The following is a 26,715-nucleotide window of genomic DNA, read 5'->3' as shown; positions in this document are numbered from 1 at the left end:
TTGATTTTGTTTCTCTATGTAGTCAGGACATTATACAATGTTTCTAGAGTAACATTATTCTGTTAAAGATATTTAGATTGTAAATTTAAAATTCATAAAAACACTTTCGCGTTTAATTTTGCATATACATATAAAAGTATAATAGTTTTGAATAAGTAGTACACTAGTATGTTTAAGAAATAGAAATGGTAATAACAGTAAAACATGCCTGTGCTAGGTACGGGCGATTTTGCTCGTTATAAACGTAATTTGTTTATAGCCACGGGGATTGAAGACCACTTATCTGTAAGCGTCATTACTTTATAAGCGCCTTCGCTATAACCAAGCTTTACTTTTCATTAAAAGAAATATGAAATAAAAAAAGGTTGTAAAAAAATCAATGTCGTACAAAACTGTCTCCTCTCGATGTAGCAAGAACATGCATGTCGCAAACCTTAATTAAATTAACGTTGTGTATTTTTTTTAGTGAACGTGCTGTTATTGGAAAAAGAAAAATGAAGTAATTTGTCATTATCAGAAACAAAATTACAACAAACTGAATCACACAAAAAACTTTGATTCTTCTACTGTTCAACTACCAAGTCTTTATTTACAATTTGTACAGTCTTTATGTTTAAGTTTTAGAAGGAATAGTTTTAAGGGTGGCAAACGACGTTTCTATTCATATTTGATAATATAAGTTCTTTGAGGGGGGAATAAATTTGCATGTCTATTAACATTTCTGAAAAATATTTTAATCAAATAGTAAGTTGATGTGGTGATCATGATTCTCTCATAAAAACACATTTATTCCACCACGTAAAACATTAAAGAAATCATTAGACTATTTAATGGTCGTTTTATTCGATGATAATTCAAACAAAAAATTAATGTGCGCTTACAACCACAAGGATTAATACCAATCCCAAAGGCATATTCATTTTATATTCAAGGGAATATTTAACAGAAATAATAGTTGAAAAGAGGCATTTTTCCCAGCTAAGAGTTCACATGACAGCGCCTTCATAACTAAACGATACGGCGTGATAACACGATTATGTTTTATATATATATATATATATATATATATATATATATATATATATATATATATATATATATATATATATTATATATTATATATATATATATATATATATATATATATATATATATAAAATATTTTTTTAAATAGTTAGATTTTTTCAGTTTTACAGCTTAATTGATAAACCTGTGTAAAAAGAATAACTCTGATGTAAAAACACATTAAATGATAATTTTCTGACATTTTCTTTGGAAGACCTGAAAAAGCTAGTAAAAAGTGATACTTTTTTCTAATATAACATTGACAGCAGCTGCAGTGATTTTACTGAATTATTAGTTTTTTTCTATGAGCACTATGTACCTATAAAGTGACACACAAATGTCAACCTTCAAAAACTTGAAAAGTTCTTTGCTGTATTTAAACAACCTTAATATCTTAAAATGTATGTTTAGCAATATGCTGATTATAAGTATATTTCAACACATGGTAAAGGCTTTGGGATTGCAATTTGGCAATTATTTTCAAACAAATTGCATGAAGTATCTAGTATTTCAAATTCTACAGCATCGTTAAACGAGTAGATCTTCGTCAGTGTCGATTCCATAGTAGCTATATTAATTTTTTTATCCTTAAGGACTAAAATTAAAGTAATGATTTGAATTGACGTTTTTTTTTAAATAAAAATACTTAACTTTACAATTGACCACATTATTGTTTATCATATCGCAAACTTTCTACGCATTCGTTGGATAAAAAATAAAAACTTTTAAAAAGGACCTGGACACGATTTGATATCAAAATTATCAAAATTTGTATATTTTTATTTTTTATATATGAATTTAATTTAGTTAACTTGAACACTTTAAATTAAATCAATTCTTTAGATACTATTGTCAAACAAAGCTCAAATCTTGTGATTGTTCTCAAGGGATTTAAAGTAAAGGATAACAATTCCTCGTACAGACAAACAAGCTTTGGGGGTTTTTTTGTTTGTTTTTTTGGGGGGGGGAGGGGGTATTTTTGTTTATGTTTTTTTTGTTTTGTTTTTGTTTTTGTTTTTTTAAGGGGAGGGGGGAGTCTTTGTTTTCAAAATTATGTTCAGATAAGTTTAAATTTTGTTTATTTTGATTTTTTTTATCTTACCTTTTACACATACACTTAAGTTGCATATCGATCTTATTTAACTCTAATTCAAATGAATGGATTATAGAACCAATTTTAACTTTAAAAAAAAAAACAAATAAAAATATCAATTGATAGATTATTATATTATAAATATGATGTGAACATTATACTTTTGACAAAAATGTAATAAAATTAACCCATGCAACAATACACAAAATAAACAAAATTCATATTGTAGTCTTTCAGCAAATTTTAAAACGGTTATTTTTTGTATCAGGCAGAGTTTTGTTAAGGGGACCGGTTTAGTAATTCATTGAATGGACATTATTCAAATATTTTCGTGATAGGTAGAAATCGTAGTTTTTTAGTTCGCTTGTTTGTTTGTTTGTTTGGTTATTTTTGTGAGTGGGTTTTTTATGGTTTTACCGAACAACAATATTATTGTAAATGATTATTTATATTTCCCAGCCATCTGTCATGTAATGTTTCCGCATCCTTATAGCACGGACAGAATTTTTCTTTTTCAATATAATTGATCACGCTTTGGGTTTATTTAAGGATGTTTTATAATTCAACCAATGAACAGCTTCTCCATCTTGTTTCCTCGGTCTTCTTTAACTGGTGAGCTTTGCCTTGAGCAGGTTCATGGCAAAAATTAGATTATTTACAAATTAAAACTAGGATAATTGTAAAGGGGGTGGAATATAAAAATGATGGTGAGACATGAACGAATAGTTATCGTGGTAATCTGTAGGTATAAATGAGCGCGTTAGTTAGAATCTCCCATATCTTGAGACAAATAGATTATTTCTTATAACACTGGTTTAATATATACGGTTCATCATGAAGAAAACCTTCATATTTTTGGCTACTTTTCTGTGTCTAATACCGCTTGTATGCCTAGGATTTGATGGAAAACTGGATTTGAAAATTCTAAAGAGAGAACAGAAGGAAAGGTATGCATGTATATGTATAGATATACATGTATGAAAATGATCAAAAATCTTAAAATGCGTGATATTTCATATCTTTTTCTTTATTCTTGGTTCATCATTTTCTTTTTCGTTCAGCTTATTTCATCAGAGCAATGCAATTCGGACGGCTGCTTTAAAAGGGGGAAGAAAAAGAGGCATTCTTGGAGAGTTGGAGTTCATGAATATGTTTGCACGACGTATGCAGCTTCAGCGACAGATAGGACATGGACTGAATATATCATCAATGTAAGAGCAAGATGTATTTCTGACCACTCTGTTTTGTAGTTACGTGCTTTAACAAAAATCTTTTACAACCCCTAAGGAATTCTTTTATGAAGAAAATTGCAATGAGTATCTGTTTTAAGTATAAGCTCTGTTTTTGCCAAAGTGTTGTCACATGTTTAAATGTGTATTTGATACTATGCCAAAGGTAAACGCTACATCATATTTAGCGGGGGGGGGGGGGGGGCTGAGGAGAAAACGCACTCCGTTGGTAGATAGATCGGATAGTTATGCAAGACAGTTGTTAGATTATATTAATCTCGTTTAGAAGAATCTTGTATACAGATACAAACATAATTAGTATTCAAATGTTTGGATTTTTTCGCACAGACATAAACATCTATAAATTTATGATTAAACAATATACGTGTGATAAATCACCAATAATGTTTTCTCTAGTTAATCAAAAACGTCATCTTATTAGATACTGGTTTTCTCTGGTTAATCAACATCTTATTAGATTATGGTTAGAGGATATGATACACTAAATGTTAGACTCAGGTTGTTGCGTACTCTGTCGATTTAGCGAGGCCAAGTACAGTTTATTTACAATTAACATTGTATCCGAACCATTTAAGTGTCGAGGAATTATTTTCTGGCCTTAATCGGATGAGTTACTAAAATGGTGCTTACGACAGCATCATGTTCCAGTATTGCAAACTATTCATAAAGCCGAAGGAAAAAGTATTAATCGCTTTAAGTGAATATTCGATTTTTATTTTTTATTTTTTTGAGAATTTATCAACGGTACATTTATGGCATCAAAAAAGTGGTTTAAATGGTTTTATTTCTTTTAAAACTATTTTATCTTACTGTATAACCAGTATTTGCCATAATATGCCAAATTAACAGAGACTGGGCATTAAAAGAAATCGTCTTTGATACAATCTTTATTTTTTTTTCTTTCAGGGGCAGATAATTCGGAACAAGTACCTTAACAAGTAAGTATTTGTTTAACAATCCTCACTTTACATGTATAACTGTTTATTCTTTTTGAAAAACATTTGACATATGTCTTTGAACGAATGGTATATTGGCAAGCGCAGGTATTTTTTTAAGTTGCAACATTTTAGCAGACTGGTAGCTACAGATTTTCACCTACATGTATCAGTAAGTAATATATTCATTTGGTATTTTTTCTGGAAATAATTTTTTGCCATTTTTAAATTTATCTATTAGTGCAATCTAATTGTAACAGTTTGAAAAATCCCGTTTGTCATTATATAACTAAAAACTATGGTATTTTAAAAATTTATTTTAACGGATTTTTTCTTCTGAATCTATACATTTGCCTGGACGTGTAACTTCTGAAACTGGTATACTGTGGATAAACACATGCATACCAGAAATATTAAATGAATGTCCCTAAGTTATATATATAATACATTTATTTTTTACATGTATATATCATATGAGCAGAGCGGATAAGATGTCCCTGTGCATTGCCTAAATGGTATAATCTCTCTTCTGTTTTAATACTGTCAATAAATAAGATTCACCTGACGGATGATAAACGTCATAAACAAAATCGTTTAATAAATTTTTCCAGCAATGTTCTACTATATAACATATTTGAATTTTTCGAAACATACACATTAGACGGGTGTAAAAATGACACCTTGGCACTGGCATAATTATCCAGTACAGTGTTAAGAAATAGATAAAGCCGTACTTGCACTATCTTGTATTTTTCCTTAAATATTAAAAAGTGTATTCAGTGTTGCTTTGGAGTACAAAACTGAGGTAATATTATTACAATAACTATGTCTTTAACAGTATACTTTTTAATATCCAAAAAACGATCTTTTCAATTAGAAAAGCCAAAAATAATAAAATAATCAAATTGAAAGTGAAAAAATTACTTACATTATTTTTTTTCTAATTTTCTGTCTTGCTGATTTCGACAAAACAATATGGCATCGGAATGACTGAAACATCGTCGAACATTAGCATTACTAGTTGGTCACAATAACTCTTCCTAATATGATATCCAAATCATAATTAATGAATAAGTACACATTTTCTGTTTTAGTTGTTCAAGGAGAAGGCGACTTTCAGAAGGGTTTGTTTTCATGAACTGTTACATGCAGCACACAAGGTTGTACCAAGAAGATTGCACTGCTTATAAAGACCTATAACATGTTCGGGTGATGTAGCATTAAGAAAGCACAAATAAACTGATTGTAAACATCATCACAAACCTGTTTTATTATACAAATTTCTTCGCAATTGATAAGCACTTTGTGTCGCTTCTTGCAAAAGTGTACTTAAACGTCTAGAATATAAACTTTTAAAAAGGATGGTTTAGAAAATGTTTTGTCGTATTAAATCATCCATAAATTATCACGATAATCTGTTATCGTGTACTATATTATTCTAACATATAAATCGGTCAACGAGAAAGTTTTCTATCAAGAAACAACGCTTCAGCGTTGCAACACAGAAATTATAAAGATTGTTTACGTCATTTTCCTTTGGTTATTTTTGGCCCGAAGACATCATTTAAAAGTCTCTACATTACCAAGCATTAGCATATCATTCACTTTATTGTGCCAGAGGAGAGAAATATATCAAATCACCAACAATAACATCCTTTAGAGTTTATTCAACTTATAATGTTTCAAAACAACTTCCTCGTTCAACTATAATTTATGAAAAACCAAACTTAAAGACCGCAAAGATTTTTTTCGGTCATTTATTTTTCAATAATTTATTTTCAATGATAATTTAACCAGGTTATTCACAATAAGAGACAAATACTATGATAGTCATGTATAAAACCTCTTGCAAAGCAGAATACACGCAATACTTTTAGCACTAATTTTCGTTTGACGGTGTTTTAGTATTTAAAACAAGAAAACAAAAAATAAAACAAAAAACATCACAGAATGTGCTCATGAACATAATAATTTAGACTGCCTGTCCCTCAAATAATCTACAGTAAAACTCAGAGGAAATTAAAGTTGCATTTTCCTTTGAGATTCAATGTCTAAAAAAATTGTTGATCAATCGTATTTACTTATCAATATGATAAATTTGCTGGGGAAAATAAAACCAAGTATGGGATTAGAGCCTTGTAAACAAAAACCACGTTCAATATATTTGTAGGTGATGCATGAAATTTTATTTACCCAATGGCATATTTTAATATTTGGGGAGAGGGAAATATCATTTCTCCCCATAAAATTTTAGAATTCAAAATATATCTTATTGCCAAAATGTACTTATGCCTTGGTCAAAATGAGTGGGCATTCAACAAACCAGGCTTATTGGTCAAGTTTCACACCACATGCAGTAAGGGACAGTCATCATTAATCATAATACATATATCCACCTAACACCCACTGCAAGTGGTATCATGATTTGTTCAAAAAACTGTTTTTCCATATTAAAACTCTATGATGATGTAATGAAATAAATTAAGGATGTGATATCCCAAAGGCAGCCTTTTCTATGCAACTGAAGCATTGTGGTTCTTCACTGCCCAAAGTGGGTGGGCTAGGTGGAGTTTTTTATTTGCTTTTGTTTGGGGGTGGGGCCTAAAGAGAGAGAGATAGAATGTTCAATCTTCCAGTGATTCTAGAGTCATCAATGTTTCTAGTTCTTCTTTGATGTATTCATTGACTTCATATTCTAAAAACTTGAGGGGCACCGCTCCACACTGTAGTACTACGTCATGGAAGTCTTTAATATCAAACTTATCACCTGCAAACAAAATATTGATCAACTTTAAAAACAATGAAGTAGCAGAATTTTTTGTTTCAATCAACCCCTCTATATTTTTACTTTTGTTTAATAGACTTGCAAGTTATAAGTTGTATCCATTACTTGGAAGATTTTTTAACTTAAGGGGTAATCTTGTAAATTTTGAAGAAAAAAAATGAAAACAAAATTTTAGTTCTTTTCATAAAGTTTTCATACCTAGTGCACTTTTAGCTTTCTTTCTAAGTTGTTTTAATTTCAACTCTCCCACTTTGTATGCACAAGCTTGTCCCGGAAAGGTTACATATCGCTTGCATTCCACTTCTAGCATCTTGGGGTCCATGAAGGTTTTTTCAATCATAAAATCCAAAGCTTGATCGAAAGACCATCTGGAAAAAAATGATAAATATTAAATGTTATTGCAAATCAATTTTACAAACATTACACTGAATATAAAAGAAATCCATTCATACGTTTAGTACATAACCTAAAAATCTACTTAAAGAATTTGACAAAATATATATATTGTTTGAAAGTGTTTTAGCACAGACTAAAATTTGTGGAAAATGCTACTTAAAATCAAGAAAAGCGAAAAATTGAAATTCACACTAAACAATAATGATAGACAGACAATTATTAATATTTATTTAACGAGAAATTTAAAAAAAAAGTTAAATTTGCCCAATTAATGATAATAGAAAATAAAACCCAGCAATTAAGACTTGCCCAAATGCATGAATCCCTGGATCAACGACAAGCCTGACCGCTCTCAGCATCTCCATGCAGTATCTTCCAAACCTGGAAAATTACAAGACAATTCTATTGAAAAAAATTCCAAAAAACAAAAATAATATAACATACCAGTTAAAATAATCAATTTGCCCAGTCTTTTGACAAGAAACAGTCTGTGCTATTTTATATGTTTAATTCTTACGTATATTTTAACTGAACTTTAATTTACAAAATTACATAATTATGTCAGATTTTTAAAACGATTATCCATTTTTGCAACAACAAAAATTCAAGTATCCTTAAAATTTTAGCCACAGTTTTACTTTATCAGTGCAATTTGCACAAAATTACGAAATAAAATTTGTAAAAGACTAACAAATGGGGAGAGACAGTGTTTATCAATTTAATGGATGAAACATGCAGTTTTATATAATCATACATACAGGGAATAGTTGTCTTCATAGAGGTCTAGCTCCTCGCCTAGAAACTCCGAGTATAAACCCCAACCCTGTATCAAAAAACAGAAATTCTATAAACACTATGGGTACTTGTAGAACATGAATGTATTAATTATTTATTGCTACAACCCTGATATGGTATGCAAATTTATGCATTGTGAGACGTTCAATACACTGGATGTGTGGCAAGTAAAAGAAGCTACAGATACAAAATATATAGTCCTGAAATATTTTTTTGATTCCCACGTAATCAATGACATCCCAAATAGCTCATCATAGTATCTATGCTTATGATAAGCCAAATGAAAAAGAAATCCTGTTGCACTATTAAAAACCTAGTAATTTGCATGAGCGTGCAACACCCATCAATTTAATATGTATTTTTAAAATCCTCCAAGGAATGAAGAAGTACTATAAATTCCTAATTAAACACGAGGAATTAATATCAGCGCAAAATCATGAGAGGCATATGCATATCACGTGAAATTTTAAAATTTTTCTTCTATTTTTTTCTGACAGGTGTAAACTATGATAAAAATCTGGTGTTAGCGATTTCATATTCTTGCGATTTTGAAATTAAGTACTCGTGAAAAATAAGAATCTGTAGTATCCAAATTAGAGCTTCTAATTACCTCTAGAAATGCTGTGTTCATTGGAAATCTACTTGGAGACCTTGAGTAGTTGATGTCACATAGACATCGTCTGAATGGATGGATATCTTCAGACTCCATAGCATACATTCCCTACAATAAAGAAATATAATGATTTCTAAATTTCAAATTGCTGTACATTTTAATTCCAAGCTGCATTGATGGACTAATATCAACATTTAAGGGACTTCGACACGATTTGAGCTCAAAATTTAAAATTTTATTTTTCCAATTTTGATGTTTAGAATGGTTAATATGGGTACTTTTAATTCTTTAATTAAAATTTGAAAGTCAAATATTGAGTTATAAACAAGATAGAGAGTTTGAAAATCTTTGTTGTGTAAATGAAGCTCGAACTTTGTTATGATTTACATAACTATGTGTTTTAATGGTATAAGTCTCAATTAAATGTTGCTCTTTTCTGATCATCATATTATCTATGAACACATTAAATCAGTTTACCTTGTTTTCCATGAGTCATTTGGTCTAAGAAATGGCAAATCCATACTTTACATTATTTGTTAACAAATATAAGACTCGAGCTTCGTTTACATAACAATGATTTCTTACCTCTGTAACTCTCTTAAAACTTGATTTTTAACATTCAAATTTTGGTCAATCATTTAAAATGAGCAAATAAACCATTTATACATAAAAAAGAAAAAAAATTTGATCTAAAACAGTGTTCAAGTCCCTTTTATTTTTAAACCATTACTTCATTTACATTCAATTTTTATCTATTCATGTAGTATGTATCAACTTTACAAAAATTATGCAATTTAATGTGCTGGGTGGTTTTTTTTAGAGAATTAAATTTGTTTTTAAGATACATATGTGCATGCTTAACTCACTATGCCATTCGTGGAATAAAATGGTAGTAAAAAAGCAATTATATAACCCTTGTGAAATTCAAGTTGATTAAAAACTCAAAAACTTATTTATTGATTACCTGAAAATGATGGCCTGGCTCTCCTTCATGCAAACTCAGGGCCATTATTTCATATTTAGGACTTTAAAGAAAGTAAGAGAACAACTTGCATGTATATAAGCATATTTGTGTAAAGGAAAAACATTACGGTACATACAATTCAATTTCATAGCATTGCTCAACCAATTTGCCTTTCAAAAGAAAAGTACATTGACAAATCTCAATTTTCCACAACTCTGTATGAAAACCAGAAATTAGGTGATTATTCATATGAATATTTTGTTCTTGATTTCTGTGGGATCATTAAATTTCGTGGGGACCAATTTTCGTGGATTGCTTAGATTTTACAGGTTTGTGGGGACGTAATTTCACGTATTCAACGTACAAAGGAAATACGACTTTATTACCCTAATTTATTAATTTGTGGAGGATGTTAATTCGTGGATGAGAGGTACCCACGAATTCCACGAAAATTCAACCACCACGAAATCTAATGATTCCTCAGTATTTATTAATTCCGCCATCCTCCTCAATTTACAATACATGCATAATTCTTTTTTTGGATCAAATTTGTTTGAACTACTTCAAGTTCTTAAAGGCAATTGATGAAATTAAATTAATAAAAAAAAAGTTTGGTTTTATATTTCACTGCAATTTTAGATTCATGGATATAAACTATAAACATGATAAGGTAGTTACATTGCATCCAGATGTGATGTTCCAATGTAGTACACTCCAGGTCTGGATCCATCCGGAGATCCATTGAAGTAGAATGCTGTATCTCCAGTATCCATTATTGGAGGAACTTCCTCAATTCTAAAAAATAATTATAATCAAAGAGTAAGGCTTTTCAAACTTGTTACTTAATTTTTTAAAAATCAAAAAATTTATATATTTTTTTAATTTCACTCTAACTCTGGGTTTACTTAAATGTCTAGCTCTGGGTTTACTTAAATGTCTAAGTTGGACTCCGCTTTTGACTCCAGTCTGCATGACTATTTTGCTATACAGTGAGACTTCTTAAAAGTTAGCTTGCTTTCATTTTATGGCTGTGGGGCCTGCTTTGAATAATGGTCACTTACGATCTTTTTTTATTTTTTTAAAATTGACAGTTTTCACAAATGCAAACATGGCTCAAACTTGTTAATCTACTTACATCAGGGGAGATTCAGGAAAGAATTTGAAGATCTGTTTCAGTTTGGGCTGAATCTTCTTGAAGCAAATGTCATTCACATATTCCAATAGCTCCTCCTGAAAAAGACACATACAAAATTAAGTCAGATGTTCAAGTTCCTAATTCGTTAATTTCCACAAAGTTGATCAATATTTCAATTTTTAAAAATACATTTTTATCTAATTAAGAGTGATAAAAAATGGAAATAAGAAAAAAAAAATTGGTGAGCTAGGCCAAGAAAAAGGGGCATGGTATAGCCTATACCCTCCGTTGCTGGGTCAGCTCTTTGAAGCCAGAGAATTACTTCCCTTTGATAGCTTTCTTTAAGATGTTTTTAATATACCTGATGTTTACACAAGGTTCCGATCTTCTGGAGAAATTGTTGCTGTTTTGTACCTGGTGATGGCCTGATCCAGGGCCTTTATTTAAACAAACATGAATCTTTCGTATGAGAGGATGTTGTCATATTTTATTGATTCTCATGGTTGTCTTAACTTTCTCAAAACCAAGTGATTGTTGCCCTTTATTTTTTTCAACACTAGATTGTTTTATCTTCTCAACAATTCTTCTTTTCTATTATTTCACTTAAATTTTTAACTCTATCAAAAATTTTATTTCAAAAAAAAATATTACTTGTATAACATGTATAACTTTGCTCGTTGAAATAACAAAACTTCAAAAATTGAACAATTGAAAATATATTTCCTATTACATGTTTAAAACCATCATATTAAGGTAAATTAATTTTCAACCCTATATATACCTGTAAAATTTCAAACTTTTTTTAAACTGCTAAAAAACCAGCTACATGTACTAATTTATATATGAAACTATAATCAATATATTTGATTTGCAAATTATTTTTTATCCTAAAATCATGTATGCATGGAGATGCAATGTACATGTATCAAGTGCTTTCTGCTTGTATGCACTTACCACCTTTGTTTATAATGTTGTGCTTTATCATTGTACTTAATTAACATACTTATATACCCTTATTTTATACATCTGTACTGAATTGTCTCTTCCTTTTTTCCCTATTTAACCTGATTGAGTTCATATAGCTATTGATAATACTAAATCAATTGTATTTCTCCAACCAATGAAAGTGTAAAAAAAAAAACCATTCTTTGAATTGTTCATACATACCATCAAACCAATATTTAAACAGTAATACAACTACAATTCATGTTATTTTTTGCATACTTATTTTCATTTGACAGTCATTTAATAAAACATAAGCATCCTACAAAGTACGCAGTAATTTTACCGTTAATCACTTTGTCAGCAAACTTTTCTAACAACCTGGTATTATATGAAGGGGATTCAGAGAGAGATGTAAATATAAACAGCAAAATGCTTTCATTGATGGTTTATATTAGATATGAAAGAAGCAAGATATAGATATATATATATATATATATATATATATATATATATATATATATATCTTTCTCATGTTTCTGCAATGCTCGCTTACTAGTGCACATGAATATATCATGAATTTTATAAACCTTGAACCTGTGCAGTGTAAATATACCTTGTTCTCTATTCAGCTTAAAAGCACATCTTATTGCTGTACTTTAATTGTGTATTAAGAACCTGTCAAAAATATCCTCAATATAAGTACTGCTTGTAATTGTTGGAAAAGTTTCCTAGTTAATGAATATGAAATTCTCTTTACACCCAACATATAGGAATTTGCAGTGAGTCAAATCAATAACACAGATTCATGACCAAAATTATCTAAATTACTTGGTGTTTAATAAAAGGTTTGTTAAATAATTTTTATCTATTAATGGTTACTTTTGGAAAAGAAGATGGGTGCTTACTAGCTAGGCTTTCTAGGATTGAAAGTGGTGACATTCAGATCGTGGATTCATTGGCCTCATAAACATTTGGAATGAGGAGAAAACAAACGAATAAGGCACTTAAAGTTTTGAAGTACAAATTGAAAAATAGTTAGGACCAAGAGAGAATTTAAGTTACAAAAAGTTGACCTCTTTGCCAAAAGATATAAAAGCAATAAGTATTAAGTCCTACATGTCATTTTGTTTGAAAAGAAAGCATACAAGAACAGGACAATGCCTTTTTAATCACTTTTAAGACGTAGAGAGAAATTACAAAAAGTTGACCTCTTAAATATCAAAGTTAGAGAATTTCTTTTGAAATTATTCTCGTTTTTTGTTCTTATCTTAGTGACTACAAATAGTCATTTTCACAGATCTATTTCATTAAAGCTATACACGCTATAATTTGCGTCAATTTTGAATGACAGTGAAAACGCATGTGTTTGTCTATTTATAAAAGTTATCCTTAATCTGTAAATTACAAGGGTGAATTCCATCTCGTTACAAAGATATCGATTTTTAATTGTTTATTTTCCTGCCAGGAAAATATACCTTTTCATGAATATTGATGAAGGAAGAGCAAACCGACCTCATTGCGCATGTCCGCGGAGAACTAGGTGGTCGTTATTGTTTGCCTAATTAAATATCCAACTTGATTTTTAATATGCTTAACAGTTGTTAATTTGAAATACATACATGTATAATGAGTAAAATACGCTTGCCATTCACGATACCCTTACTTCTGCATTAACACTTATAGGATCTATAAATAGCACATATGGGAAAAACACAGGTCTACGTCATTTTTTTAAAGGAAGTATTCATATCTACTCACAGGCTTGTATTTATTTCTTTTGTTTGTACTCGTATATCGGACAAATTTATGCTTTACTGAAAATATCCTTTCCTTTGTGAAACTATCACAATTATGAAGATGTTGACCCTTCACCAGTTTTGGTATGATAGGCTAAATTTAGCTGTCGATATCACGTGATAGATTGATATTCACGAGGAGGCATTACTTTCCTGGCAGGAAAATAAATATTTTTTATTGTTTAATATTTGATATATTTGTTACGTGATCGAATTGAGCATTATAATTAACAGAATAAAGGTAACTTTTATTAGTAATCAAACACATACATTTTCCCCTTTATTCAAAATTGACGCAAATTATAGCGTGTATAGCTTTAAGTTTTTTCATTTTATGTGTCAATTAAATTTGTACTCTATGGTCTATCCTTAATTATTTTTTTTTCTCAATAGAATCTATGAAAATAGAACTATTTAGAGTTATCAAACCTGAAACAATTTTTCTGAAAGTGTAACACACAATACCTTTTCCATTCAACAAAGTGGAGATTTTCACACCCACTAAAACAATTATTATATTATTATTATTATTAAGATTAAAAAAGTCAAGTGTGGAGATATTATAAGAAAAACCAGTCTGAGAAAGCAAAACAGGGTAAAAAGACATAATTATAGACTAAAAACATGAAAGACACCTACCCCTGTTTTAAAATGGAACTCTTCTTTCTTGGATATGTCTTCTTTGAATTTTTGGATGTCGTCCCCGTACCCCTCTTCCTTGGTGACTCTCTTCATGGCTTTCTCAATCCTGTCCACTTCCTCCAGACCAAGTTCAAAGACTTCCTTGGCGGTCATGCTGGTGGAGAGGTGGAAGTCCAGACACGACTGGTAGAGGGCTTCCCCATCGGGAAGGGAGGTGTGGGCAACATCCTCCCGTGTGTTAGGGAGGTACTCCTACAAACCAGTAAGTCACACTGAACTACTTATTGCAAATTATACACTCAAGATAAAGACCTATTGGAATTTTTATTCTTCTGAGGGGTGGGGAGAAAGAACAGAGATTTTTTTTTTCTTTTAAATCATTTTAATTAACATGTTGGTGAAGGTTGAAAAATAATAGAAACTAGACACGATCTCGTTGCGAGCAACGAGGAGGTCTTCCGTTCGATTTTTAGAATGAAATATGACATCATCGACTTTGATTTTCGACATGTTATGGAAAAGGAGTAGAGTACTAATGCTTTATTGTATTGTTTTTGTATAAGTTCTCTTGCTTTTTAACCTAATCTGGCTTTAATAACCTTTCACAAAATGGCTCTCATTATAGGGCTATAGATAAAAGATTTTAGAGCTCTTTGATCCCCTAATTTAAGGGGCAAGTCCCTTTTTCTTGGATTCAAATGAAAGGACATTTAATTCTGAACACATTTTGTCAGCAAGTGTTTAGAAAATTTTTGGCCCCTAAAAACCCTTAATTACGTAACACATGATAAAATCATTACATTGCTTGAATATATAACTATAAGATAAACACATTTGCTTCTATAATATTTCACAAAATATTTCTCAGTAAAGGGCTACAGATTAAAGACTATAGAGCCCTTTGGTCCCCTTTTATTAGGGGCCAGCCCGTTTTTCTTGATATGGAATGAAATGTCATTAAATTCTAAACAAATGTTGTTCAACACATGTTTAGTAATTCGTTACCGTTTTGGAGATAGATGAGAAAGAAGGTTTTAGGGGCCGGTCCCTTATCTCCTTTTAGGGGCCGTTCAACGAAATTTTGACGGTTGCAATTTGTTGAGAACATCATTTTTGAAGAACTTTTCTTTTATACTGCATTACAAAATATTTTTCTTTTCTGAGATAAGGGTGATCAAAATTTTGGACTTTTGGCCCCTAAAAACCCTTAATTACGTAACACATGATAAAATCATTACATTGCTTGAATACAGAACTAAAAGATAAACACATTTGCTTCTATAATCTATCACAAAATATATCTCAGTAAAGGGCTACAGATTAAAGACTTTAGAGCCCTTTGGTCCCCTAATTTGAGGGGCCAGCCCCTTTTTCTTGATTTCAAATAAAAGGTCATTTAATTCTACACAAATTTTGTTCAACAAGTGTTTAGAAATTCGTTACCGTTTTGGAGATATATGAGAAAGAAGGTTTTAGGGGCCGGTCCCTTATCTTCTTTTAGGGGCCGTTCAACGAAATTTTGACGGTTGCAATTTGTTGAGAACATCATTTTGAACAACTTTTCTTTTATACTGCATTACAAAATATTTTTCCTTTGTGAGATATGGGTGATCAAATTTTTTGACTTTTGGCCCCAAAAAACCCTTAATTACGTAACACATGATTAAATCATTATATTGCTTGAATACAGAACTATAAGATAAACACATTTGCTTCTATAATATTTCACAAAATATCTCTCAGTAAAGGGCTACAGATTAAAGATTTTAGAGCCCTTTGGTCCCCTAATTTGAGGGGCCAGCCCCTTTTTCTTGATTTCAAATAAAAGGTCATTTAATTCTACACAAATTTTGTTCAACAAGTGTTTAGAAATTCGTTACCGTTTTGGAGATATATGAGAAAGAAGGTTTTAGGGGCCGGTCCCTTTTCTCCTTTTAGGGGCCGTTTAACGACATTTTGACTATTGCATGTTGTAAAGTACATCATTTTAAACAACTTTTCCTATGTACTGCATTACAAAATATTTTTCCTTTGTGAGATATGGGTGATCGAATTTTTTGACTTTTTGCCCCTAAAAACCCTTAATTACGTAACACATCATAAAATCATTACATTGCTTGAATACATAACTGTAAGATAAACATATTTGCTTCTATAATCTATTACAAAATATCCCTTGGTGAAGAGCTATGGGTAAAAGACTTTAGAGCCTTCTAGGTCCCTAATTTTAGGGGCCAGCCCCTTTTTCCTGATATCAGCCCAAAGGTCTTGTAAATATGAGCCTTTTTTACATTACATGTTTTATTAAAATATTTTCCAGAAAAAAGATAAAGAGAGAAAAGCACAAAAATTTACAACGTTTTTTTAATGTCAATTTTCGAGCCCTAGCGAGCTTTGGCGCCAGAAGTGCTAAACTTACAAAACAACAACCATGCAAAACTTCAATCTTTCCTTTACCAACCGTAGAAATTTGAGCTTAATATCTCTTATACTTTAGGAGAACGACAGAAGACAAAATACCCATATAAAAATTAGAAAAATCTCAATATCTCAAAAACGGATGTGACGTCATCAACACAAAAAAAATTTAATCAGGTTCAGACCAATATCTATCGTATCTGAAACTTTCATTGAGATCGGCCGAGCCGTTTCTGAGAAATCGCGTGCACAAAAATAGGAAGAAAAAAAATAATAATAACTAGACACGATCTCGTTGCGAGCAACGAGGAGGTCTTCCGTGCGATTTTTTGAAGGTTATATGACCTTGACTTTGATATTTGACCCTTTATCTCCTTATTGGGGCAAAAAAAAAATTGATGGTTGAATTTTATTAGGAACATCATTCTCAGCATTTTATTCTATATTGATTTTCAAAATAATGTTTTTTAAAATATTTGTTCTGTTTGAGGTATGTTATCAAAGTTTGGTACTTCTGGCCCCTTAAAACCCATTAAAACCCCTTAATACGGAACACATGATAAAATAATTATAATATGTTGTTAAATAAATGTGAGATGAACATTTTTGCTTCCTAAACATATAACAAAACATTTTTCAGTAAAGTGCTATGGAAGAAAGACTTTAGAGTCCTTTTGGTCCCTAAATTGAAGGGCCAGCCCCTTTTTCTTGGCATCATACGAAAGTTTTTTTGATATTAAACATATTTTGTTCAACAAGTGTTTAGAAATTCTTTGCCGTTTTTGAGCTATCTGGGATATGACGTTTTAGGGGCCGACCCCTAATCTTCTTATTGGGGCCAGATAACGAAAATTTTATGATTGAATATTGTTTAAAACATCATTCTAAACATCTTTTAATCTATATTGCTATTCAAAATATTTGTCCTTTTTGAGATATATTCGATCGAAGTTTTGGACTTTTGGCCCCTTAAAACCCTTATTTACGTAACGCATAATAAAAAATTTATAATGTATAGTTTAATTAGTAAAAGATGAACATTTTTGCTTCTTAAACATATGACAAAATATTTCTCAGTAAAGTGCTATGATAGACAGACTTTAGAGCCCTTTTGGCCCCTAAATTGAAGGGCCAGCCCCTTTTTCTTGGCATCATACGAAAGTTCTTTTGATATTAAACATATTTTGTACAACAAGTGTTTAGAAATTCTTTGCCGTTTTTGAGCTATCTGGGATATGATATTAAAGGGGCCGACCCCTAATCTCCTTATTGGGGCCAGATAACGAAACTTTTATGATTGAATATTGTTTAAAACATCATTCTAAGCATCTTTTATTCTATATTGCTTTTTAAAATATTTGTCCTTTTTGAGATATATTCGATCAACATTTTGGACTTTTGGCCCCTTAAAACCCCTAATTACGTAACGCATAATAAATTTTTTATAATGTATAGTTTTATTAGTGAAAGATAAACATTTTTGCTTCTTAAACATATTACAAAACATTTCTCAGTAAAGTGCAATAGAAGAAAGACTTTAGAGCCCTTTTGGCCCCTAAATTGAAGGGCCAGCCCCTTTTTCTTGGCATCATACGAAAGTTCTTTTGATATTAAACATATTTTGTTCAACAAGTGTTTAGAAATTCTTTGCCGTTTAAGAGCTATCTGGGAAAGGACATTTTAGGGGCCGACCCCTAATCTCCTTATTGGGGCCAGATAACGAAAATTTTATGATTGAATATTGTTTAAAACATCATTCTAAGCATCTTTTATTCTATATTACTTTTCAAAATATTTGTCCTTTTTGAGATATATTCGATCAAAGTTTTGGATTTTTGGCCCCTTAAAACCCCTAATTACGTAACGCATAATAAAAAATTTATAATGTATAGTTTTATTAGTAAAAGATAAACATTTTTGCTTCTTAAACATATGACAAAATATTTCTCAGTAAAGTGCTATGGGAGAAAGACTTTAGAGCCCTTTTGGCCCCTTATTTAAGGGATCAGCCCCTTTTTCTTGTTATCAAACGGAAGATCCTGTAAATATAAATTTTATTTGCTCTATATGTTATGGTAAAATATTTTCAGGAAAGGAGATAAAGAACGAAAACCATTAAAAATTACGTCGTTTTTTTAAACTCAATTTTCTGGTCCAGGCGAGCTTCGACGCCTTTGAAGCCAGACAACCACAAATGCCTTTAAACACATTTACAATCTTTTGTCTACAATCCCTGAAAATTTAAATTCAATATCTTTTCTCGTTTAGGAGGAGATAGCAGGACAAAATGACCCTCTAAAAATCACTAAAACGTCAATATCTCCCGAACGGAAATGACGTCATTAAAATAAAAAATTATATATAAGGTTTTTATCAATATCTACAAGATCTGAAATTTTCTCGAAAATCGGTCAAGTCGTTTTCAAAAAATCGCTTGTACAAAAAAGCGTAAGAAAAAAAAAAAAAAAAAAAAGGGAAAAAGAAACAAAGCAATAACAATAAGGTCTTCCGTTGGAAACGGAAGACCTTAATGAGCGAAAATTGCATTTATATATGGGTTGATGAAAAAGCGACCCAGTGCCCAAAGTCAACATAACTCTTTGTCCATTTTTTCTATTATAAGAAATCATTCTCATTTTTTTGTGCTGTAATTGTTGAATATTGCCAAAGACCAACATTACTTTTTCTTTGTCAATTCAATGTACTCTAAAAATGCTACATGTAGATGATTCATATCCATTTCTCTGTGCTGTAATAGTTGAATTATGCCAAAGATTAACATTATACTTTTTATTTGTCAATGTACCCTATACATGCTAAATGCATTATACATGTACATGTGTATTACTATTCATTTATGTGTGTTGTTAAAGTAAGTTATACTAAAGATCAACATTACTTTTTCAATGTACTCGGCTAGTTCCTTGAAGGCTGGTCGGACTTTTGTCAAAATAATCTCCTTTGCCTCTTCTAGTAGTTTTTCACTGAAAATATTTCAAATATCATTTATTTATTTTTTTTTATCTTAGTACCATTAATTGTACTTTTTCTATGCTATCAAAAAAATTTATAGACACAACAGTTACTGCAAGTCTTAGGGGAAAATGTGATTAAAAGAGAGCTTCTAATTGCAAGAACAAAGATGTTCAAGAAATGCTGGTTTTGATTAATTATATTACCTTTATCAGTATGATAGCTTCAACAGTTCAATTAGACATGTATTAAAAAAGACAGAGACTTTTTTTTTCATTTTTCTGATTTTTTAGACAGGTAAATACTGTACTGGCGTGCCACCAGTTCTCGCCGAGTACCATTTCTCGCCAGTACATTGTGACGTCATTTTTCGTCTATAATTTTTATGCATTGATAAAATGACATCACAATGTACTGGCGAGAAATGGTACCTGGCGAGAACTGGTCGCACGCCAGTAATGTACCCGTTTTCTCTTAAGAAAAATTGCAACTGCAGGACTCAATATTTTATCACTCAATCATTTTTTTCATCAAAATCATTAATATTTTTGACAACATTTCTGCAATGGCTAATAAAATATTGTAAAAGTTATGGTTTAAGTTTTAAAACCATGGGGGAAGTTATTGTAAAGTATATCTAACTGTGGTGTAGGTCTTTAACTGATCATGCAAACCTGGTTTCTGGATCAACGATATCTGGAGTGGCATCCAGGTAAGGAGTCAAGAATACATCTTTGTCTGGAGTCAGTTCCTCCGTGATCATTTCCTGGATCTGTTCTGGAACCATTTCCTATGCCAAAATAAATGAAAAATATAGTCTGTGTATACTCTGGAATCATTATGATTAAAAAAAAAATTATTTTTTTTTCTCATGGCATTAAACTTCAGTTTGATATAAAATTGTAAATCTTCACTTAACCAAGGGTGACTATCCACTGTGTTTCTCTGAATAGTCGAGAAATACCATGGATCGTCAACCTGGGCTAGCGAAGATGAAAATTGAAATTGTTAAAAGTTATGTGACTACTAGTCAATTTACCAGGTTGCAGTTGCTCATTGCTTACTGTAAAACAACAACTATTCGCAACGACGACTTTATTCTGCAATTTACCTGCACTGGTTCGCGGCAACCAATTTTTGTATCCAAGCCTGTTCAACGCCTGGTTTTTTTTTTTTCATTAAAATTAAATGACAAATACTGATCTGCGGCTAGAAATCTTTGTGATAATTAATGAGGCTCTCACGAACCTCGCAAAACATTCTAACACCCGAATAAAAGTTGGACTACAGAATACAGGCATGATTCAAGATCCTGGTTTTGACTTGTATTTTCACCCCATTATATCACTGTATGTTAAGGTCGATATCTGTGACTTCAAAACCTTAACAAACAGTGTAAAAGTAACACATCTATAAACAGTCATTGCATATGTGTAAATGTGAATTTGCTTTGTGAGTGGTGAAGTCCTACATGACTGTAGAGCAAAATTTGAACTTAATTCAAATAATTAAATCAGAAAATCTAATTTTTACAATCATATTAACATTAAAACAAGAGCAAATGAAAAGAAAGCTATGTTTGACATTATTATTGAAACACTTGTGCCCTATTTTCAACAGTTCCTGTTGTTAACACACATATACACTGACTAAATCTTCCTTATTTGGGACACAAGAGATTACTTGTGCTGAAAATTTTACTTGTACTTTGCCTGATCATAATAAACAACCAGTATAATTCATTTCCCTTTAACATGTTTAAACAAACATGTATTTCCCTTGATACAAACATGCTGTCTTCAAAAAGTTGTATCCGATATTCGTACAACTGTTTACTTAGTCTTAATTACAATTTTAATTCTCTCCCATAAATTCTGATATACGTATATTAATATTCAGTCTGATCTTCAATGACATCAATTGTGAGTTGTGCACATCTATCGAGAATAGAAGTTGAGTGAGACAGAACTTCACACATCCAAGTAAATAGTGGTACACCTAGAGACACTTACCACAGAGTACATATGAAAGGCATATCCACTTTCTAACGCTTCCCGCAGAATCTGTATCACTTGTTGAGCCTAAAATGAATTTTTAAATAAAAAATAGATTGATGAAAAAAATATATACAAAAAAATCAAGTGAAATTCTAGTATGGAAAAAGTGTTTTTCTACAATCATGAATGTCTTAATTATAAAATGACTTAATTAATTTGATATAAGCAACAAGATATCAACAAAACTATTGATTATAAACAGCAAACATTCAATGCTTCTTATAAATTTTTTTTCTTGCAAAGAGAGAAGCATTTCAATGATGTAAAAATTTGTTTAACAGAAAAAAAAAAGACTTTTTTTCACATATTTCACCCACTTTTTTGGCGTAACATTCCAATCTTTTATTGAATTTTACAAAGTCCTCTTCCGACTGCCTCGGACACGTACTAATGACTTTTGGAATATCTGCATGCAGACCATCCATAAAATTTATTGGAAAGTACCAGCTGAAACAAGTTTGAAAATAATCACGAGTGCATTTGCTGCAAATTCAAGTGTATCAAAATTAATCAACATCTACATGTTTTGTCCTGCTGTAACGAAACTGCAAAATTATGTCAGCTATACAGGAAAATATTTTTAAATTCTAATGTATACTCTACTTGATTGACTGCAATGCTTCACGGTTGACAGTGTATTAAAGTGATTCATGAAAAAAATGGACTTGATAAGTAGCACGTGCATGCATGTACTTCCTTTTTTGTATTTTTGTATGGTAAAGATAAAATGTCAAAAACCCTTAACAAACAAAGCTATTCAGTACTTTATCCTCTAAAGATTGCAGTGAAATGGAATTCTAATAATATCGAGTTTTACAACATGTACAAAACCCTGGGCATGGAGCCAATGATCAAGATGATTGCACACACTTTCCTAGCATATGCACTTTGTGGGAAGCATGAGCCAGGTAGAGCCAAGAGGAGAGAGAATTTAATTCAAAGCTTAAATGATATAACCTTGACCATACATGTAGACCATGCAGACACCTAGATGGTTCAAGGTCATTGAACAGCCTTTACTTAAAGGAACTCTGTGGTTTAAGTACCGGTAAAAGCTGCTTTTAGAAAGAGAGAAAATATATTTTTGGAACAAGATATCTATTTACTGTAGAAGCAAAAATATTTGTTGCAGATTTAATTTTTCTATTTTCATTGGCAGTGTAAATCAACGAAATTAAACCCATGACGAAATTTTAACCCAAGTAGTAGTGAATACAAAGAGATTACAATATGACGAAATTAAATGCTAACAAAACTTTATTTGGTTTAAAAACAACGAAATTTTGACCCAACAAAAATATGTGCTTCTACAGTAATTAAAAGATCTATTCGAACCTGTTGACTTTTTACAAGGTTATTGCATTCTGTTACAAGAAAGGCACTTTATATGCGGTACCTGTAGAAGACAAGTCAGACTTATGGGAGATAAAATAGGCACCAAAAAAGTGATTTCAGACAAACAGCCAGACACCCCAATACCAGAAAGGCATTTTTTATGTGAGGTTCACGACAAGTTGAACACATGCAGAGTGGGATCCTAACAAATCTGTTCCCACCTGAAGTATCATAAATTAGTTCAGCAAGATTTGTTACTGGGTTTCCACCTTAATGTCAGGTCTGTATTGATTTTTTTTTTCTTGTTCATAATTTAGTCTTCTTTTTCTTTTTTTTTTTGAAGGAAAATCTTAAAACTATGTCATGACCATGCTGAAAGCATGAAATTCAAATCCAGATATATAGATCTGAGTATTGAAATTTAAAAGCTATAAAACTTGTCAATGAGAGGTAGACAATGCTTTCCTAAGTAGATTTTGGAAGTCTGCCACAAAAAAAAGAAAAGATTTCAAGTTGTCCGGAAACCGCTTCAAAATTCATGAGTATTTTATCAAATAAAATGTATGTGTTACAAGCATATCTAAAATTCCTACCCCTTGTGTTCCATTCCATCAATGAATGTATCAAACTGGTCCTTAAGCAAATATAGATTAGCTTTGCCAGACTTGGATAATTTATTCCATTCTATTTCCTCAGCTTTCTTTGCCATTTCTTTGACATCCTCCTAAAAATGAGAAAATTAGAAAAATGAGGAAAAAGAATCAAGGCAAAAACTCCACCATTTGATGAGTGCTATATACATCTAAAAGAAATATCAGTCTATAACAATTTTCCAAATTTATTGCAAATCTTTATAGTGTATACTTTCAAGCAAGATTTGGAATTAAGCCATTATTTCACTTCATATATGTGTAATGCACACTATGTTCACTGAAAACTGTTTACTACATATACCGGTACTTGATAATAGATGTATCAGAATTATGACATAATGATTTTGTTTAAAAACTTAAATATGTACCTAATTGCATTAGCAAACATTGAGTAATTAACACAACTGGTGTCAGATGATCATGATGATAGTGCAGAGTTGTAAATGATTGTGTATCTATCAGTAATAAAAACAAGGATCCATTGAAAAATGATTGAAATGTAAACCGTCTAGTACTTAGTGCAAATCAAAACCAATACCTTTGTAGCATAGAATGTTTCAAAATTTAGACAAGGCATCAAAACACAAAAATGTTTCAATAAAAGAATTTTCCATTGGCATACCTCAAAGCCTTTGAATGCCTCTGTATCGATGTCGTCCAATAAATCACAGTACCGCTGATCCCCACAGTAGGAGGCAAACTCTGGACTCTCTTTCATCCTCCATTCCCAGAATTCATCACACAGTTTCTCCACTTTATTGTCTTCTTCCAAGTGTTCTTTAGCTACTAACTGTATTTTAATGAATTCAAATGAAAACTTACATTGAATATGTAGTAGATGTGTTTTTTATGTTGTCTTCATTATTGTCGGGAAATCCCGTTACAAATATATTAATCATATACATATTCTAAAATTGGAGGCAAATTAATACAACCCCCCTACCTACCCCCTACCTGTAATTTAAATATTTTGCCCATTTTGAAATCTAAGGCTTCTGATACTGATCATTGAACAGATCAACAATTGCCTTTGACCCCTTTCATGCTTGATTTAACCCCTTAATTATTGTGAAAGCAAGGTAGAATATACTGCCATTGTAGATCTATCAACCATGCTATTATTGACAACCTTGACCTTGTATCAATGACCTAAAAAACTATGACACAGGTACATGTGTGACTAATTACTAGAATATTCTAGATTCTTAAAAAGCAAAGTCCATTTTCAACATGTTCACTTTTTCATTAAATTGAAAAAAGGTAATAAATGACTTAAAACTGGGATTTATGCTTGTATTATTTTCGTTTCTCTAGCTAACATCATTTTCAGTATCCTATTGGTTGTATATATCTAGTGATAAGATACTTTCATTTTGTCACAAGTTACAAATGTTAAATAATGTAAGTGCAAAACCATTTTTTACAATTATCATGATTATTACTGTATAGTTCACAGGGGCTCGTCACAAAGTTTTTCAACCTTTTATATCTACCACCTTAAAAGTTTATACTATAAAATATGTGTTTTATAGTATAGAGGTGGTAGATATAGAAGGTTGAAAAACTTCATGACGAGCCCCTGTGTTTAGTTCATGTGGTAATAGGTTAATAACTCTAATTTTTCAACACAGTTGTTAATGACTATCACTGACACTAGGGTGGGGTCCGAGGGGTATCCAAACATTCTTTCCATTTAGATCCAAGGGATAATTTTGCTTCCCAAGGGGAGAGGGGGTGAGGCATCAGTTAGAGTACCACATGTAATTTAGTTTGAATGACACCCCCCCCCCTTTCCACAAGATGGGGCATGCATGACCCTATTGTAAAAATGTACCCAACACATAAGAACTATTCTCTTTTGAGAAGTGGACAGGCATAGCCTACATCATGCTAGTGTTGACAATGTAGGCTATGCCTGTCCACTTCTCAAAAGAGAATAACATAAGAACATGTTGAATGAACAAACAACATAGTACACCATACGACCTCCTTTTTTTATCACACAGCAGTGTACGTATGGCACACATCCAATCACGCTACATAAATATATTTGACAGCCTGAAATTCATACTGCAGATGCATGCAGTTTTATCCACTTTTAGATACAACCATGCCATTAATTTAATTTGACATAGCCAAAGCTTAATTGTTTATATATATTCAGGTTTACATGTAAGTCTAACTCTTTAAAACAAAAAAAAATGCTATGTTAAATACCTCTAATATTTATTTTTTATGAAATAAATTCTTGTTTCATAAAATTTATAAAATCATGACATCACTTTAAAAAAAATAAAAATAATACGTATATCATTATCACATTATCTGTACTTCAAACACGAATCAATAATTATAACGTTACTAAACAGGTACCCCCAAGTGAAAATGTCTCCCTTAATAACAGAAAATAAAAAAAATAAAAAGTTCAATGACTTACCGGTACAACAGTTCTTGCCGAGTTAATAGTGTTGGCCATCGCTAAAGATGCCAAACGCCATAAGTTTCTGAAGCTGTTCATGGTGTCTGTGTTGTAAATCCGAGCACCACACCATGCAGTGAATGAATTGATTATACAGTAGATGACGTATTTTTGAGCACACCAAGTGCCAAGTGGTTTCGGCTAGTTCGAGATCAAACGGAAATCAAGTAACCGACTAGGACCGGTTTAAATCCTGCGCATCTATTGTGTAACAAAAAGCACAGAACTGGTTCTAACTAGGTCGGGAAACTGAAAGAGAAAAATCGTCAACAAAACAGAATAACGATCCCGATGAATTAATAAATAATGATTTCATGAATTCAATGTTGGTCCCAATACATGTAGATGACTTTTAGTTGGACGCAAATGATCTTTCTCATTTTGAA

At 31.2% G+C, this 26,715-nt stretch overlaps 1 protein-coding gene and 1 long non-coding RNA gene across 2 annotated transcripts; one reads left to right on the top strand and one right to left on the bottom strand.

Moving 5' to 3' along the window:
- Positions 1–2,858: 2,858 nt before the first annotated feature.
- On the top strand, positions 2,859–6,062 carry LOC109618519 (uncharacterized). Its single transcript, XR_004603466.2, has 4 exons — positions 2,859–3,105; positions 3,220–3,369; positions 4,315–4,346; positions 5,438–6,062. It is a non-coding gene; the product is annotated as an uncharacterized lncRNA (long non-coding RNA).
- A 20-nt stretch (positions 6,063–6,082) lies between these two features.
- LOC105326400 (uncharacterized) lies at positions 6,083–26,582 on the bottom strand. The gene is made up of 16 exons (XM_066070874.1): positions 26,288–26,582; positions 24,473–24,640; positions 23,791–23,921; positions 22,180–22,309; positions 21,818–21,886; positions 20,480–20,595; positions 19,732–19,816; positions 14,412–14,666; positions 11,032–11,126; positions 10,575–10,691; positions 9,897–9,957; positions 8,930–9,040; positions 8,283–8,347; positions 7,834–7,905; positions 7,327–7,496; positions 6,083–7,110 (listed from the first exon to the last, which is right to left on the bottom strand). Exons 1-16 carry the CDS (start codon positions 26,366–26,368, stop codon positions 6,968–6,970), a joined length of 1,869 nt encoding a protein of 622 aa, XP_065926946.1. The 5' UTR covers positions 26,369–26,582; the 3' UTR covers positions 6,083–6,967.
- Positions 26,583–26,715: the final 133 nt, after the last annotated feature.

The sequence above is a fragment of the Magallana gigas genome, chromosome 9, assembly GCF_963853765.1.
Source record: "Magallana gigas chromosome 9, xbMagGiga1.1, whole genome shotgun sequence".
NCBI lineage: Eukaryota > Metazoa > Mollusca > Bivalvia > Ostreida > Ostreidae > Magallana > Magallana gigas.
Note: the sequence above shows the minus strand (reverse complement) of the source record. Positions and strands in the feature narration are given on the sequence as shown.

Excerpts from the sequence above, each read along its gene's own strand:
- LOC105326400 (XM_066070874.1), bottom strand. The coding sequence starts at position 26,368 with ATGAACAGCTTCAGAAACTTATGGCGTTTGGCATCTTTAGCGATGGCC. Across the intron at positions 11,127-14,411 it reads AGTTCCATTTTAAAACAGGG|GAGGAGCTATTGGAATATGT; the intron begins GTAGGTGTCTTT and ends TGTCTTTTTCAG. Across the intron at positions 7,497-7,833 it reads CCAGGGATTCATGCATTTGG|ATGGTCTTTCGATCAAGCTT; the intron begins GCAAGTCTTAAT and ends ATTTTTTTCCAG.